Source organism: Myotis myotis, unplaced genomic scaffold, assembly GCF_014108235.1.
Source record: "Myotis myotis isolate mMyoMyo1 unplaced genomic scaffold, mMyoMyo1.p scaffold_m19_p_17, whole genome shotgun sequence".
Lineage (NCBI taxonomy): Eukaryota > Metazoa > Chordata > Mammalia > Chiroptera > Vespertilionidae > Myotis > Myotis myotis.
In genome coordinates this window covers 36,496,342-36,511,608 of record NW_023416321.1, presented here as the reverse complement: position 1 = coordinate 36,511,608, position 15,267 = coordinate 36,496,342, and the positions used below count along the sequence as shown (strand labels likewise).

The 15,267-nt window shown below is 52.6% G+C and overlaps 3 protein-coding genes across 5 annotated transcripts; 1 reads left to right on the top strand and 2 right to left on the bottom strand.

The window, feature by feature from the left end:
• Nucleotides 1-317: 317 nt before the first annotated feature.
• Nucleotides 318-5,766, bottom strand: RNF167 (ring finger protein 167). 3 transcript variants are annotated; one of them, XM_036341136.1, is made up of 10 exons: nt 5,577-5,766; nt 4,958-5,453; nt 4,794-4,874; nt 2,971-3,096; nt 2,776-2,863; nt 2,331-2,421; nt 2,031-2,136; nt 1,792-1,885; nt 888-968; nt 318-812 (listed from the first exon to the last, which is right to left on the bottom strand). In XM_036341136.1, the coding sequence occupies exons 2-10, from the start codon at nt 5,039-5,041 to the stop codon at nt 505-507; spliced, it is 1,059 nt and encodes a 352-aa protein (XP_036197029.1). In that variant the 5' UTR covers nt 5,042-5,453; nt 5,577-5,766; the 3' UTR covers nt 318-504. The 3 variants fall into 3 exon arrangements, with proteins under 3 accessions (XP_036197029.1, XP_036197027.1, XP_036197028.1); XM_036341134.1 differs by having other exon boundaries at nt 5,589-5,766; XM_036341135.1 differs by lacking the exon at nt 5,577-5,766 and having other exon boundaries at nt 4,958-5,570.
• A 122-nt stretch (nt 5,767-5,888) lies between these two features.
• SLC25A11 (solute carrier family 25 member 11) lies at nt 5,889-8,993 on the top strand. Its single transcript, XM_036341137.1, has 8 exons — nt 5,889-6,135; nt 6,699-6,851; nt 6,936-7,142; nt 7,318-7,408; nt 7,487-7,577; nt 7,664-7,763; nt 7,844-7,895; nt 8,030-8,993. Exons 1-8 carry the CDS (start codon nt 6,041-6,043, stop codon nt 8,183-8,185), a joined length of 945 nt encoding a protein of 314 aa, XP_036197030.1. The 5' UTR covers nt 5,889-6,040; the 3' UTR covers nt 8,186-8,993.
• A 2,223-nt stretch (nt 8,994-11,216) lies between these two features.
• GP1BA (glycoprotein Ib platelet subunit alpha) lies at nt 11,217-13,946 on the bottom strand. The gene is made up of 2 exons (XM_036342120.1): nt 13,663-13,946; nt 11,217-13,424 (listed from the first exon to the last, which is right to left on the bottom strand). The coding sequence occupies exon 2, from the start codon at nt 13,416-13,418 to the stop codon at nt 11,268-11,270; it is 2,151 nt and encodes a 716-aa protein (XP_036198013.1). The 5' UTR covers nt 13,419-13,424; nt 13,663-13,946; the 3' UTR covers nt 11,217-11,267.
• Nucleotides 13,947-15,267: the final 1,321 nt, after the last annotated feature.

The following is a 15,267-nucleotide window of genomic DNA, read 5'->3' as shown; positions in this document are numbered from 1 at the left end:
CAAAGTCTAGGACTGAGCACCTGCCTCAGGCCTATCTGGCCGCCTGTTTCTAGCCCTAGGTGCAGGTGCTAGTTGAATTAGTGAATAATGGAATAGAGCCATCTAGACCATAGAATGGGCCCCAGCCTGCAGGCAAGGCAGGGACAGTTGAGTCATCCTGTGGGTGGGGCTCCCCCTCTCTGACTCACAAAATGCTGGGGCTATCCCCATGATTAGGTTAGTCTCTTCCAGAACTCCCTTGCCCCTTTATACCAAAAAAGGGGGCAATTTCCCAAGTGGGTAAGAGGTTCATTTGTGTGAGAATGATCTTCCCCTTCCTTAGTCAACAAAAACAATTTTATTAACCCAGTAATTGAAGACCCAGTCCCTTTGTACCAACCCCCTCAAAAGGATGGGATTGGGTAAGGGAGAAACCCAGGGTAGAAATATCCCCTATTCTTCAACATAGAAGGCTAGAGAAAGGCTGTGCAAAATAGGTAATCAGGGTGGGGGTGACAAGGGTTATTAGACTAGGATGGCAGCTGAGGAGGGCAAAGGAGGAGAGGGTACGGGATCTATTGAAGACTCAGGAAAAACAAGTGGGGCTGGGGCTAGGGAGCCAAAAGAGGTGGGCGTTGCAGGGCTAGAGCCCAGAAGTGGGGTCCGCTCTGAGGCAGGATGGTCCCTTGGTTCCCCTTCCTCATCACCATCTTGTCCCTGAGTTTCTTCCTCCTGCTCCTCATCCCCAGGACCTCGATGGACAGGCTGCTTGCAAATGGGGCAGGTCTTCCGGGTCTGAGTGAGCCAGGGGTCCACACAGCGGCTGTGATAGGCTGCCGAGAGGAATGAAGTGAAACAACATGCCTGCTGGTAGAGTGGGACATGGGCACTGAAACTGAGGGCCTCACCATGTGCACAGGGGAGTACCCGCAGCTTGTCACCATCCACATACTCATCCAGGCAGATGGCACAGACATCGTACTGGTCTCCTGGGGGGCGGAAAAAAGGAGTCCTTTTATTCGGGTACTTTGGACCAGGGCCCATAAGCACTCACTCTGGGAAGCCTATAGGTAGCTAACCCTTGCAAGTTATTTTCCCTGGTTCTACAAAGCCAGTGGAATAGCTAAGACTGGGACTTGCAAGGATAAAGCCAAGGTAGAACACGAGGAACGGAGGTTTAGAAGGGACAAAGAAAAGCAGAGGTAAGAAGGGAAGTGGGTTTTATCTGGGGAGGGGTGTGGGTGGAGATAACCGCAGTGGGAGGGGTGGAGATGAGGGTAGGGCTTCTACTATGGCCTTATTTGGGCATGGAGACTCCTGGGCCGAAAGACCTCGCCCCTCCACCTGTTCTCAGAGTAAATCCTGCCCACTCCTTCCATTTATGTTCTCTTATAATCAAGGTTGGTCCTCATCTTTCCCCCCAACTACTCCATTAGTCATCTTTACTTCTCATCTGCTCTGTTCCTATCCTGTCTTCATTATATGTGTGGGTAAAAAGAGGAAAGGTGCCTGGCTGGTGTGGCTCAGGTGAGTTGTCAACCCATGAACCAAGAGGTCACTGGTTGGATTTCTGTTCAGGACACATGCCCAGGTTGTGGGTTTGATCCCCAGTAGGGGGGTGCAGGAGGCAGCCAATCTATGTTTCTCAAATCAATGTTTCTATCTCTATCCATCTCCCTCTCTAAAAGAGGCAAGGTGGCATCTCAGGCTGACATCTCCCTGCCATCTTTCTTTGCCCCTTATCTCCTGGGCTCAAACTCCTTCAGAACCATACACTATGGGGAAGGCCTTCTGCTCCCCTACCCCCCTCACCCTTCTGATAGTCATGTGTCGGAATCTGTTTAAGTTGCTCTTTCGTCAGTCGGTTCCGCTGGAGCCGTTTCCGGTGCTGGATACAACGAACTATCTGGGGAAAGGGAGTGGATGGATCAGATCAGCCTTAGGGAACAAAACTGGACAATCCAGTACAAAGCATCCCCATTACTAAACCCCAGAGCCAGTCTGGTTTTAAAGGCCTCAGCTCTTCCCATCATGCTCCCTGAGCTACTCACCATCACTGCTCCCATGGCCAAAACCAGCAGTCCCACAATCCCTGTGAAAGGGATGAGGTAATAACCCAATGGGAAAGCACTGTCCGGGACCAGAAGCACTCGAGCCCTGGGAAAAGGAAGACCAACCAGTATCAGGGGCAGGAAAAGCAGTGACAAAGGAAGAGAAAAAGTAACTGACTCTGGATAAGGCCCATGGATGGAAAAGGGGTGGAAAGTCAAGAGACAGAAGGGCCTGAGGCTTGGGCTCCAGATTGGCATGGAAGTGCTAAAGAAAGAATGGGAAAGAGGGACACATCCTACCCCTTCTCGTAGACAAAGAGGGCACGCAGGTACTCGGAGCTCCTCTCCCCAATAAACACAGACGGGATCCAGATCTGTTGCTGGATTTCCTCTGCAGGGATCAGGGCATTCATTACACTGAGGACTCAACCCTCTACTCAAATGCTTTGGTAATCCTAGCATTTGGTTCTTTTGTGCCATCCCACCCAAAGATCGACTTCTTTCCCCTAATTCTCTAGCCCAGTGGTCGGCCCGCACAAAATACGTGTGGGCGCGCACATACAGTGTGATTGGAACTTCGTGGCCCATGCACAGAAGTCGGTATTTTGTGGAAGAGCCACACTCAAGGGGCCAAAGAGCCGCGTGCAGCTTGCGAGCCGCAGTTTGCCGACCACTGCTCTAGCCCATCCACCATCTCTTAAGTCTGAACTCTACTGAAAACCCAGCCCTTCAGGTCCAACCTTACCACTATTCCACACCATGTTCAGAAGTTCATTGGAATTCACATTGTGTACCACGGCTGCACCATACCCAGCCTTCTGAGCATTCAGGACCTACGGAGACAAGACAGGATAAGGAGCCATTATGGGTCTTATCTCCCTTCATTCCTGGTGCATTTTTTTACCCTCAGATTCCCAGCTCCCACTCCATATTCAGCAACCTTGAGGTCAAAGTTGCAGTCGAATCTTCGAAGCAGTGCAATAAAGACTGACCCGTTGACCGGGGCTGGGGGTGGTGGGGCAATGGGGCTGCAGGCATTGGCTGGGTGAGCCTCCACAAGAAAGCCCTGGAGAAAAGAAGTAAACAGTTGGATTTCACCTCCCTAGGTTCTGCTCTCCATAGGGCCCACCAAGCACACTGGCCCCCACATACATGTTCTCTATCTACTTCCTTCTCATTCCTGGGGTCTGAGCATTCCACCTAAGTCAGAAATCTACCTCTTCTCAGCTTCTTGAATATGAAAATATATCAAACAACATCCTTTTACTAGACCATCCCTTTATCCCTCTCCATGTCCCAGATGAGCTAACCTATACCCCATACTCCAATTCTCTAATTCAAATTCTGCATTCCAGTTTCCCACTGATTGTACATCAACTCTCCACTTATCCATGTCACTTTCTCTCAAGTTCCATTTCACACTCCCCTCTCCAGTACATACTCATACAGAACATACTCCTCTCTGTTAAAAAGAAGCGACAACACACACAAAATATAAATAGAAAAGAGGCAACAGGGCCCTGACCTGTGTGGCTCAATTGGTCGGAGTGTCATCCCATACACAAAAAAGGTCACAGGTTCCATTCCCAGTCAGGCACATACTAGGTTTCAGGCTCAATCCCTGGTGTGTATGGGAGGGCAGTGATTGATGTTTCTCTCCCTTCCTCTCTCTCCAACATCAATTTAAAAAATGGAGTCACTTGTGCTAAGCCCCATGTCACCAAACTGAGACTTAATACCGAACTTAATTATAGTTTCAGCCACTCCCAGGAATGGAATCATAAGCCATTCTGGAATTACCTGGTCAGCACTAGTGAAGTAATCTGCCTGATAGACCCCCTGCCATTACCGAAAGGTGACCTTGCCAAAAACAACCAGCTTTTTGCTAATGTAACTCCCTTGTCCTGCTCCCTTCTGCCTTAAAAGTCGTTCAGTATGTACAATTCTTTGGAGTTACTTTCTATTTGCTACATGGGTTATTGCCCAATTCATAAATCATTGGATAAAGCCAGGAAGGTCTTTAAAATTTACTCGGTAGAATTCTGTGTGTTTTTTAGAATGTGTTTTTATTGATTTTAGAGAGAGAGGAAGGGAGAGGGAGAGACAGAAATATCAATGAGAGAGAAACATCATTGATTGGCTGCCTCCTGCACAGCCTTGACTGGGGATGGAGCCCACAACCGGCATGTGCTCTGACCTGGAATGGAACCTGTGATCTCTCTGCATGGGCCAAGGCTTAACCACTGAGCCACACCTGCCAGGCTAGAATTTTGTTTTTTAACACCTCTCTTTAATTTCCCAATTACCCATCCTACAAACAATTACATTGATATCTATGGCCCGATTTTTGCTGTGTGGGCATCTTTGTGATTAAGTACTACAAAATTTCTTTATCTAATTTAATCCTCACAATAGCCCTGTGAGATAACATCTATTATTATCACATGGTAAAGTAAAACTAAGGCTCAGAGAGATCAACTTGTCCATGATCATATAAAGCAATAACTGACCCCAGAGATTCTACTGTAAACACCACTTCTCCCTGCCTTTTATCTTGATCCACTTTCAGTCTCCCTCACAGGGTTCAGATTTCTTAGGCTAGGCTGGGTCTTCTCCCTCTAGATTCTGGATTCCACGCTAGATGTGCTAATGCACTTTCTCACTCAACTCTTCCTACCTCTAGCTTCATCCAAGGGTATTATGGCTCCTCAATCCCTATCCTGGATGGGAGGTTTAAGGAAACAGAAGAGGAAAGAAAATTACCTGAAGTCCCTCCTGGCTCAAGGCAGAACCAAAGAGAGCTGGGAGGTCTGCAAAGTCCATGCTGGTATTGTGGTCCGAAGTCTGCGGACAAAAGATTGCATGTTCCCCTTCAGCCTGCAATCTCTCCCTCAAGCGCCCTTCCCCCAACTACCCCTTTGACTCACCGCTCGAATGAGACCCCGGATGGGGGCCGCTCCCCACAGCACAGTGGCCACAACTACAGGAAGCGAGAAGGCCGCAGAGTGCATGGCAGCGGGAAGGGAGAGGCTGAGGCCCCGGCGTCCTGGTAGCAGGAGCAGAAGCGGAGTTCTGCGCCCTCTCCGCCCCTCCAGGATCCCAGGGGTCCAACCACCCCCAGGTTCCACTTCCCAGCTACATGGAGATACGGGGAAGGAACCCCGGCTCGGGAAATGAGATATCCAAACCGTTTAGTGGACCTAGGAGACACTAAATGTAGCCTTCCCTAGAATGGGGATAAAACGGGGAAAGGAGAGGGAGGTAAACACCGGTGACAGAAAAACTTCTGGGAGGGTGGGGGCGCTCAAAGAGGTGGGACTTCCGGCCAGGTGGGCCGTCTTCCTAGGTCCTGGAAAAGGGTTTCCGGTAAAGAAAGTCAGGCCGCTTCCAGCATTGGACGCTCAAGATGAAGGACTTCCGGTCCTAAAAGGCCGGTTAAAAGAAAGGTTAGAGTTGGAGGGAGTGCCTGTGGAGATGAAGGAAGCACTGAAGTTCCAGAAGACGACCTAGTCGTTCCCCTTTTACAGCCCGAATCCTGGAGCTGACCAGTTTACAAACCTCTCCTCCCTGTGGCCGCTGTCGCTGCCGCTGTCGCGGTACCTTCAGGTCTCGCGAGAGACCTCATCACAGTTCCCTCCCACCTGCTGAAACTTGCTGTCTCTATCGCGAGATACCGCCTAACTCTTGCTAGCCTAGTTTACCCGATCTCGCGAGATCTTCAACACCCTCTCTATTTTCCCGCGATTCCAACTTGGTAAAAATTGCGCCTATGCTCTGACTTCCGAAATCAGCCACACCCCTTCGCAGTACATCTTTGAGCTCCTCCTTAAGCTCCGCCTTACTCCCGGCCACCTTTGCGCTGCGCGCCTGCGCCATCATCCCCGTGGTTCTGGACCCCGAGCCGCCGGCCTGTGCGCGCGCGCCCTCGCCCCTGTTGCGCGTGGTGTCACCTTGGGCGCGAGCGGGGCCGCGCGTGCACGGGACCGGGTGTCCAGGGCCATCGAGTAGCGATGGCGGCGACGGCGAGTCCCGGGGCCGGCGGGATGGACGGGAAACCCCGTACGTCCCCTAAGTCGGTCAAGTTCCTGTTTGGGGGCCTGGCTGGGTAAGCGCAGGCCCTAGGGATGGTAAAGAGGAGGAAGGGACGGGTGCAAGTAACCGGGCCCAGTTCATCTTGGGGTCTGTTGCAGTGTACTGAGCCGGCACGGGGTCAGCGCCGTCCTCAGTGTTCTTCGAGGTCCTTGATGGGATACCAGGATATTTTTACCCATTGCAGGGCCCTTACTAGGCTGCATGCGGGGTCATTGCACGGCTCCCGCTGGGCGGCCACCTGAATTTCTCAACCCATTGCTTGGCTCTGCCGGGTTTATGGAGTTCCAGGTCATTGCATGGCTCCTGCCGGTCCTGAATGGGTCGGACTGCATGCAGTCCCAAGTCACTGCTTGACCCCCTTGGAGTTGCATGGAGCACTTTTCATTGCATGCTGGATCATTGGACTGTTTAGACCCATTGCTCCTGATACACGCATAGACTTATACTCATGTCCAACGACCTCCTGAACATTTAGTCAATGGTATGGCAGGCCCTGCCCCTTGTGACTTGTTGCCAGTTACCAAGTAGGCACTGGTAGATCTGGGACACTTGGACTCTACCCCTGTCTTCCCCCAGGATGGGAGCTACCGTTTTTGTACAACCCCTGGACCTGGTGAAGAACCGGATGCAGCTGAGCGGGGAAGGAGCCAAAACGCGAGAGTACAAAACCAGCTTCCATGCCCTTACCAGTATCCTTAAGGCAGAAGGGCTGCGGGGCATTTACACCGGGTATTGAGGCCACAGGATGGGGGTTAGGGTGCGGGTTGGCAGCTCCAGACCTTGGCCTAATAGACTGACCCCTTCACTCCCCAGGCTGTCAGCTGGCCTACTGCGCCAGGCCACTTACACCACCACTCGCCTTGGCATCTATACTGTGCTGTTTGAACGCCTGACTGGGGCTGATGGTACACCTCCCGGCTTTCTGCTGAAGGCCCTGATTGGCATGACTGCAGGTGCAACTGGTGCCTTTGTGGGAACACCAGCAGAGGTGGCTCTTATTCGCATGACCGCCGATGGCCGGTGAGTTCCAGGTCTGAGCCCGCCTCCAGCTCCATTCTTTGGAATCTAGAATTAAGGACTAACTTCTTACCTTCAATCTAAAGCAGAGCATTCACCTGTTCTGGACACCCTTTTTTTGTTCCTGTGGGACAGGATGGTCTGTCCTGAGCTTGGCCTCTCCCTGCCTTCCCACCAGGCTTCCAGCTGACCAACGCCGTGGCTACAAAAATGTGTTTAATGCCCTGGTTCGAATCGCTCGGGAAGAGGGGGTCCCCACACTGTGGAGGGTGAGTGAAGGGGCTGGAGACCCGAGGGGTGGGGTCAGGTCCCAGGCATTTCTGAATCCTCTTCCACTCCCCACCCAGGGCTGCATCCCTACCATGGCTCGGGCGGTCGTCGTCAATGCTGCCCAGCTCGCCTCTTACTCCCAATCCAAGCAGTTCTTACTGGACTCAGGTGAGACCTAGAGCTGGGCCCTTAGCTCCCAGCCTGGCCTGAGCCGGGCTCTAGCTGACTGCCACTCCCTGCTCCACCTCCCCCAGGTTACTTCTCTGACAACATCTTGTGCCACTTCTGTGCCAGCATGATCAGTGGCCTGGTCACTACTGCTGCCTCCATGCCCGTGGACATTGTCAAGACCCGGTGAGTCTGCAGACCTGGGCCTGGAGAAGGAAGGGAGGGCCCCCGTTAGGTCTCTCATGCCCCTGCCTCCTCTCCTTCAGGATCCAGAACATGCGAATGATTGACGGGAAGCCGGAATACAAAAACGGCCTGGTGAGGAAACAGGGCTGGGGGCTTGGGCTGGAGGATTGGATGTCCTGGGAAAACAGCGAGGGTAGCTGGGTATGAGGGCCAGGGCCCCAGAGGCCAGGTCCTAGCCCCAGTGTCCTGCCCACCTGCCTGTCTAGGATGTGTTGGCGAAGGTCGTTCGCTACGAGGGCTTCTTCAGCCTGTGGAAGGGATTTACACCGTACTATGCCCGCTTGGGCCCCCACACCGTCCTCACCTTCATCTTCTTGGAGCAGATGAACAAGGCCTACAAGCGTCTTTTCCTCAGTGGCTGAGGCAGGCGAGGGGCCTGGAGCCAGTGTGCTGGGCTCCCACTCGCCTGCTGCTCCTACAGTCAGTGTGCCCCTGGGGGGCCTGGACTGCTGCCCTGGGCCCCTCTATTTATTTTCCCTCCACAGTGTGGTTCCTTCCTCTGCGGTAAAGGAGTTTGGTCTGCCCTCCCCCTGCTCCAGCTCACCCTGCTTGTCCTGATCTTCATGACCTCTCTGTCCCTGGCTGTGCCTTGGGGGAAGCTGAGAAACTCCCTGAGAATTTCCAGCCTCCTCTTGGGCGTTAGTTTCACGTCACATAGGACAGCAGAAGATTCCCCCTTCTCAGTGGGGAAACCAAGGCAGAGCTGAGGGACTAGAGAGCGCGGGAGCTGTCAGGATGGTCAGAGGGTCTGCAGTGAGAGGACATAATCAATAAATTGGATTTCCTCCACTTCCCTGAGGACATTGTAATTGGATTGATAACACTACCCCCAAATTTTGAAGAGTTGTGAGGGCTGGAGGAGGGGGGAGACTGGACAAAGAAGTGATGCCCCTGGAGAACATCAACTGGAATTTTTAAGAAAAACGATTACAGAAAAAGCACCTGCTGGTTTTATGAAAGTGCGACGTAAATCAGCCTCACTGTGGCAGCTGGCTGGGTGAGGAAAACCAAGACCCAAGCACTGTGTCTTGCTTCCCAGCCACTTGGCCAAGAATGCAACAGATGCACAAGTCAGCACAAGTCAGCTCATGTAATCCCCGGGAAAGCCTCGGGTCTGATGACTGCTTCTGTGGCCTAAAGAGGGAGGGAATAAAGAGTATGGGAAGAGAAGGCTGACTTGTGTGTTGCGGGGAGGGCGGGGGGAGTGAGCACAGGAGCCAGACTCCCAAAGCCTGGAGTTTGAGGAACCCGAGACTTGATCTGGGCACTAGGTTGGGGAGAGTGACTGCCTTGTCTGCGTGACTCCCAGACCCTGGCCTCTAGGAGCCCCCAAACCTCTTGGGGCATAAAAGGGTATGAGAAGGTCAGCTGGAAGGAGGGTTGGGCAGTATGAGGTCTGAAGGCTTGTGAGCCAGGCCAGGGGACAGGCAGGCAGCAGGTGGGAGCTGTCCTCTTGGCAGAGCCTCTGGATAGAAGTGGAGCTCAGCAGCCTGGCATCGTGCTGGGCCCTCCCACCTCTGCCTGTCTCTACCTGCTCCATGTACATGCTGGCCTGCGCCTTGTGGCCACTTTGAGACACTTGGGGTCTGAGTCTTATACTTAAGGAATTCCAAGTCCAGAGGGGAAGATGGCACAGGAGCAGTTCGGGTTGCTGGGAGTGTAGCAATAGGCAGGTGCTGGGTAACTTGGAGCACCGGCTTTGCTTGGGGGAGGAGAGACCTGTGCACAGCAGCAGCCTAGCTGGGGAAGGGGGGCGGGGCAGTTGTGGCTGATAGGAGCGCAAAGGCTTAGAGGGGAAGGGCCGGGGAGCAGGTGCAGTAGCCGGGACACAGGTGGTGAAGTGTTTGTGAGATGGAGCTGAAGTGTTCAATGGATCAGTGCACAGAAGTCCTTGATTGTCATGCTCAGGAGTTTGTCCTCTACCCAGGGAAGAGTTCAGAGCAGGAGAAATTCAGTTGGGTTTTCGAGTTAGGAAGATTCTTCCAGCACCACCTAGGAGAGGGGGTCTCCTCATTCTCTGGGCCCCAAGCCTAGGTTTGTGCTGGAGGCAAGGTAGGACAGAGCCCCATCAGATGTGGTAAGGAGAATGGGAGAATGTGGCACAAGGTGAGCGAAGTGGGTTCCATTAGCATGCATCCTAGCTTGAGAGTAGGAAACGGACTACTCGGTAAAACCCACACCTTTCCTCTGTCGCACTCACCTGAACAGCGCAGGAAAGCTGCATTCCCGAGGCTGCAGGTGAGAGCAAGCACCCACCTTCACTCCTAGTGCTGCGGCCACAGACAGGCCTCAGTGGTGTTACTAACCTCCAGGGAAACGTATGGTTCTTGATCTGGAACCGGTGCTTGGGGTGGCCTGGAGGGTGGTCACCCCTGGAGGAGACAAGTAGGCACCCCAAGCAGGAGAAGTGCAATCTACGGCTAGATCTTTTTGGGTGAGTAGTGCAACTAGACTGGGGGTAGCTGGAGCCTTGGGAATGCCAAGGACAGGTGTCCCAGCCACTCTTCCTCTCCAAAAGAACTTAATTTTTCTTTTTGAAATTATTTTTTATTATATAAATAATGTGGTGATAGAAAACTAGAAAATGCCAAGCAGAGGAAAGGAAAACCATATTTATACCACCCCAAGACAATCAGGGCTCACATCTTGATAAATCTCTAAATTTTCTTTTTTTTTTTTAAACATATTTTATTGATTTTTCACAGAGAGGAAGGGAGAGGAATAGAGAGTTAGAAACATCAACGAGAGAGAAACATTGACCAGCTGCCTCCTGCACACTCCCCACTGGGGATGTGCCCGCAACCAAGGCACATGCCCTTGACCGGAATCAAACCTGGGACCCTTCAGTCCGCAGGCCGACGCTCTATCCACTGATCCAAACCGGTTAGGGCTCTAAATTTTCAATACAGATAAATGTGAGGACCACTATTCTATTTTTTTAAAATATTTTATTGATTTTTTTTTTTTTTTTTTTTTTTAGAGAGGAATAGAGAGGTAGAAACATCAATCACTGATTGGCTGCCTCCTCCATGCCCCACACTGGGAATTGAGCCCACAACCCAGGCATGTGCCCTGACCAGGAATTGAACCATGACCTCTTGGTTTATAGGACGATGCTGAATCGCTGAGCCACACCAGCCAGGTTCTATTCTGTTTTTTATTTGCTTTTATCTAAAACTTCCCCAAAGTAGTAATAACCTAGTGGTCTGAGACCCCCCCAACTGCATCCAGTGTTTTTTTCTATGAACCATCCAACTCCATCTCACTTCCTCTCCTGGCTTACTGGTTTTGAGGTTATGTTCTTGTGGTATGAAGGGAAGGCTTCTGATAAGAAAGTAATTAAGACCTCCCCCTGACCCTGTGATTTTCACTAGCCCCCACCCCCCACTAGATCCCAATAAGAAAGCCCATCAGAGCCTCTCAAAGTCCCCAAATCACCCAATCTCAGAGGCTGTGGCCAGAGTACCTAATGCCCACTGTACCCAGCAGGTCCTCACCACGACCCAGACTCAGGGCTGAGGGCCGCCGTCCTGCCACCAGAGGCCCCACACGGCCATTAGGCCGGATCCACAGGAAGAGCCTGGAGCGGAAAGTTGGGAGTGATCCTTGGAGGAAAAGCAGCCAGGCCCGGGGCACAGCCACTTGCCTTCCCCTCTGCAGCTCCAGATGTGTGGTGTGCTTGGCTGTGGTCAGGGCAACAGGCTGGCCAAAGTCCAGGGCCTGCGCTTTCATGTGCCAGACCCAGATCAGCAGCAGGATGAGGACCACAGAAGCAAACAGGAGCCAGAGGAGACCCAAGATGTAGAAGCCCAGGGGGAGGAGACAGCAAAAGTCGGGGTTGAGAAAAGGGTCGTTTCTGGAGCTATCCACATTCCCTTGAGCCAGTCCTCGGACCTTTTCGGGGTCGAAAAAGTCAGAGATGATTGTTGTGGATTTTAAGGGAGAGAGGGAGGTGGGTTCTGTGGTCAGTTCTGAAGTGGTCTGGAGTGTGCTGGGTTCTGAGGTTATGGGTTCTGAGGTGGTTGGAGTTGTGGTTTCTGGGGTGCTCGGGGTTGTGATGGGTTTTGGGGTGGTCAGGGTTGTAGCCTCTGGGGTGGTCGGGGCTGTGGTGGGCTCTGGGGTAGTCGGGGCTGTGGTGGGCTCTGGGGTAGTCGGGACTGTGGTGGGCTCTGGGGTGGTCGGGACTGTGGTGGGCTCTGGGGTAGTCGGGACTGTGGTGGGCTCTGGGGAAGTCGGGGCTGTGGTGGGCTCTGGGGTGGTCGGGGCTGTGGTGGGCTCTGGGGTAGTCGGGGCTGTGGTGGGCTCTGGGGTGGTCGGGGCTGTGGTGGGCTCTGGGGTGGTCGGGGCTGTGCTGGGCTCTGGGGTGGTCGGGACTGTGGTGGGCTCTGGGGTGGTCGGGGCTGTGGTGGGCTCTGGGGTGGTCGGGGCTGTGGTGGGTTCTGGGGTGGTCGGGGCTGTGGTGGGCTCTGGGGTGGTCGAGGTTTTGGTGGTTTCAGTCGTGGGTTTTGGAGTGCGGGAGAATGTAATGGATTCTAACGTGGTTGGAAATGTGGTCTGTTTCTTAGTGGACTCACGAGTTGGAGGCAAGTAGGGCATTTGGCTGTCTGGAGAAGCAGTAGATTCTGAGTAGCGTAGGCCCCAGTGAGTTGTATGGGCTTTGGTGCTGGCGATCACAGTCCTCGTGGTAGGCACCTTCTCACTTGTAGCGCCCTCGTCATATACATCATAGTCTAGGCCATCCACACTTTTGAGAGGGCCACAGTCCTTCCCTATGTAGTCAGAGACGGGTGTTGCCATATTGACACATCGCACGCTCTCCACATTGGGGGTCATGGCCTTGTTTTCCTCACCCTCCTTCCATAAGTAGACACTGTCAGCATTGTCTCGCAGCCAGCGACTGAAATAACGGATGCTGCAGTCACAGAACCAGGGGTTATTGTGGAGAAAAGCGAAAGGCAGAAGGCGCTCTCCAAAGAAGCCCTCTGGTATTGTACGCAGCCAGTTTCCTTGGAGGTAGAGGGTGTCAAGCTCCTCCAACCCATCCAGGAGCTCAAGGGGCAGCTCCGTCAACCGGTTTTCAGCCAGATTGAGCTTCTTCAGCTGGGGCGTGGACGCCAGGAGCCGGGGTGGCAGACTCTTCAGCCTGTTGCCCCGCAGGGAGAGCTCATGGAGGTGGCTGAGGCCATCCAGGGCCCCAGGAGACAATGAGGTCAGCTGGTTGAAGGAGACATCCAGGGTGGTGAGTGCTGGCAGTGTCTGTCCCAGCGAGGGCAGGCTTTTCAGCTGGTTATTGGGTATTTCCAGGGTCTCCAGCAGCGGTAGTTCCACATCGGCCTGCAATTCGGTCAGTTGGCTGTCACCCAGATGCAGCTGAGTGAGCCTAGTCAGAGGCACCAGGGACACCATGGAGAAGGTGCGCAGGGGGTTCTCGCCCAGGCGGAGGATGGTGGTCTCTGCCGGCAAATCTGAAGGCATCGCCTTCAGACCCTGATTGTCACAGTTCACTTCCACCTGGGTGGCCACTCTGGCGACCTCACAGGTGGGAAAGGGATGTGAAAGGCTCGGTAGCAGGAGCAGCAAGAGGAGGAGAGGCATGAGGACCTGTGGGCAAGGGAAGTTTGAGCGGGTACCTCACTGGCCCCAACATCATTCCCCCAGGCCCTAGCCCTCGCTGAAGCCTCCAGGATCCTTTCCAGAAACTTGGCTCCCACACCTCCCAACCTCCACTCCCCTCTCCTGCCCTTGTCCCCCAAAGCCTTAACTGCTAGCTGCAGGTCCTTGGCTCTCATCCCTCCCTCAGACCCGCTCCCCTCCCCTCCCAGCCCTAACCCCAGCTTACGGGCAGGCAGAAAAACCTCCAAAGGCACAGAGCTTCCAGGGTGTGACTCGGTCCTTCTTTCTTCCAGCTCTAGGGAGGGCCTGGTCAGGGGCAGGAAGGGAATGGGGATAGGAGGAAGTGCCAACCTGATAGGGACTCCTGAGACCCAGTGAACAGTCTCCCTCCCGGACACAGGCCCTTATCACCCCCTTCCGCAGCCTTCCCCCAAGCCCTCCTTTTGGCTCTAATTTCTCCCACTTTCCTTCTCCAGCAGGGTGACTGGGAGTGGACTTCTTTAACCACCACCCTCATCCAGCTTTTAGAAACCTCTCCAGCTGCCACTCTCACTTCCCCTCCACAGCTACATGGTTAGAGTCGCCTAATTTTAACCCTCACCTCCCTCTGCCTTCTCACTGACTCTAGGCTGGTTTCACCCCTCCATTGTTTAGCATTCTTTTCCAAATTGCCAGTGCCCCAACCCCTCTACAGCCACTGGACACTTCTCCATTATTTTCCGCAGCCTGCATACTCACGGTCACACCCACCTTGGGACTCATAACACGAATCTTCCCGGTTTTCCTCTTACCTTTCCGGCTAGCCCTTCCCCATATCCTTTGTGGATTCTTCTTCCTCTGCCCTTCATGAAAATTAACCAACCCCCAGACTTTGGTTCTTTGGGCCCCTTCTTTTTTTTATGCTACACAAACCTCTGAGATTATCCTTGTCCATTCCCTTGCATTCAACTACCACTTGTACTCCAGTGACTTTTAAATTTTTATCTCTAGCCCAGACCTCTTTCTTTTTTAAAAAAAATATATCTTATTGATTTTTCACAGAGAGGAACGGAGAGGGATAGAGAGTTAGAAACATCGAAGAGAGAGAAACATCGATCAGCTGCCTCCTGCACACCCCCCACTGGGGATGTGCCCAAAACCAAGGTACATGCCCTTGACCGGAATCGAACCTGGGACCCTTCAGTCCGCAGGCCTACGCTCTATCCACTGAGCCAAACCGGTTAGGGCCAGACCTCTCTCTTGAGACCCAAACACATATATCCCACTGCCTTTTGGATTTCTTGAGTATCCCAAAGACACTAGAACAGGGGTGGGCAAACTTTTTGACTCGAGGGCCACAATGGGTTCTTAAACTGGACCGAAGGGCCGGAACAAAAGCATGGATGGAGTGTTTGTGTGAACTAATATAAATTCAAAGTAAACATCATTACATAAAAGGGTACGGTCTTTTTTTTTTTTAGTTTTATTCATTTCAAACGGGCGGGATCCGGCCGCGGGCCGTAGTTTGCCCACGGCTGCACTAGAACAATACGTTCAAAACAGAGCTCATCTCTCTCCAAGCAGCTTATCTGCCCGTGTTGTCCAGCCCGGTGAATGGTACCATTATGCATTTATTTTCTCTACTAGCGATTTTCAACCGTTTTCATTTCATGGCACACAGAAACTAATTACTAAAATTCTGCAGCACATCAAAAAATACATTTTTGCCAATCTGACAAAAAAATAGGTATAACTTTGATTGATTTACAAAATAATAATAATAATAATTACCTACACTTTTTGCTCCAAAGTGACTTTTTAAAAAGTCAGGTGCCATTAAAACAAAAAAAGC

Excerpts from the sequence above, each read along its gene's own strand:
- RNF167 (XM_036341136.1), bottom strand. The coding sequence starts at position 5,041 with ATGCACTCTGCGGCCTTCTCGCTTCCTGTAGTTGTGGCCACTGTGCTG. Across the intron at positions 2,864-2,970 it reads ACTGCAACTTTGACCTCAAG|GTCCTGAATGCTCAGAAGGC; the intron begins GTTGCTGAATAT and ends TTGTCTCCGTAG. Across the intron at positions 1,886-2,030 it reads TGGCCATGGGAGCAGTGATG|ATAGTTCGTTGTATCCAGCA; the intron begins GTGAGTAGCTCA and ends CCCTTTCCCCAG.
- GP1BA (XM_036342120.1), bottom strand. The coding sequence starts at position 13,418 with ATGCCTCTCCTCCTCTTGCTGCTCCTGCTACCGAGCCTTTCACATCCC.
- SLC25A11 (XM_036341137.1), top strand. The coding sequence starts at position 6,041 with ATGGCGGCGACGGCGAGTCCCGGGGCCGGCGGGATGGACGGGAAACCC. Across the intron at positions 6,136-6,698 it reads CTGTTTGGGGGCCTGGCTGG|GATGGGAGCTACCGTTTTTG; the intron begins GTAAGCGCAGGC and ends GTCTTCCCCCAG. Across the intron at positions 7,896-8,029 it reads CGGAATACAAAAACGGCCTG|GATGTGTTGGCGAAGGTCGT; the intron begins GTGAGGAAACAG and ends CTGCCTGTCTAG.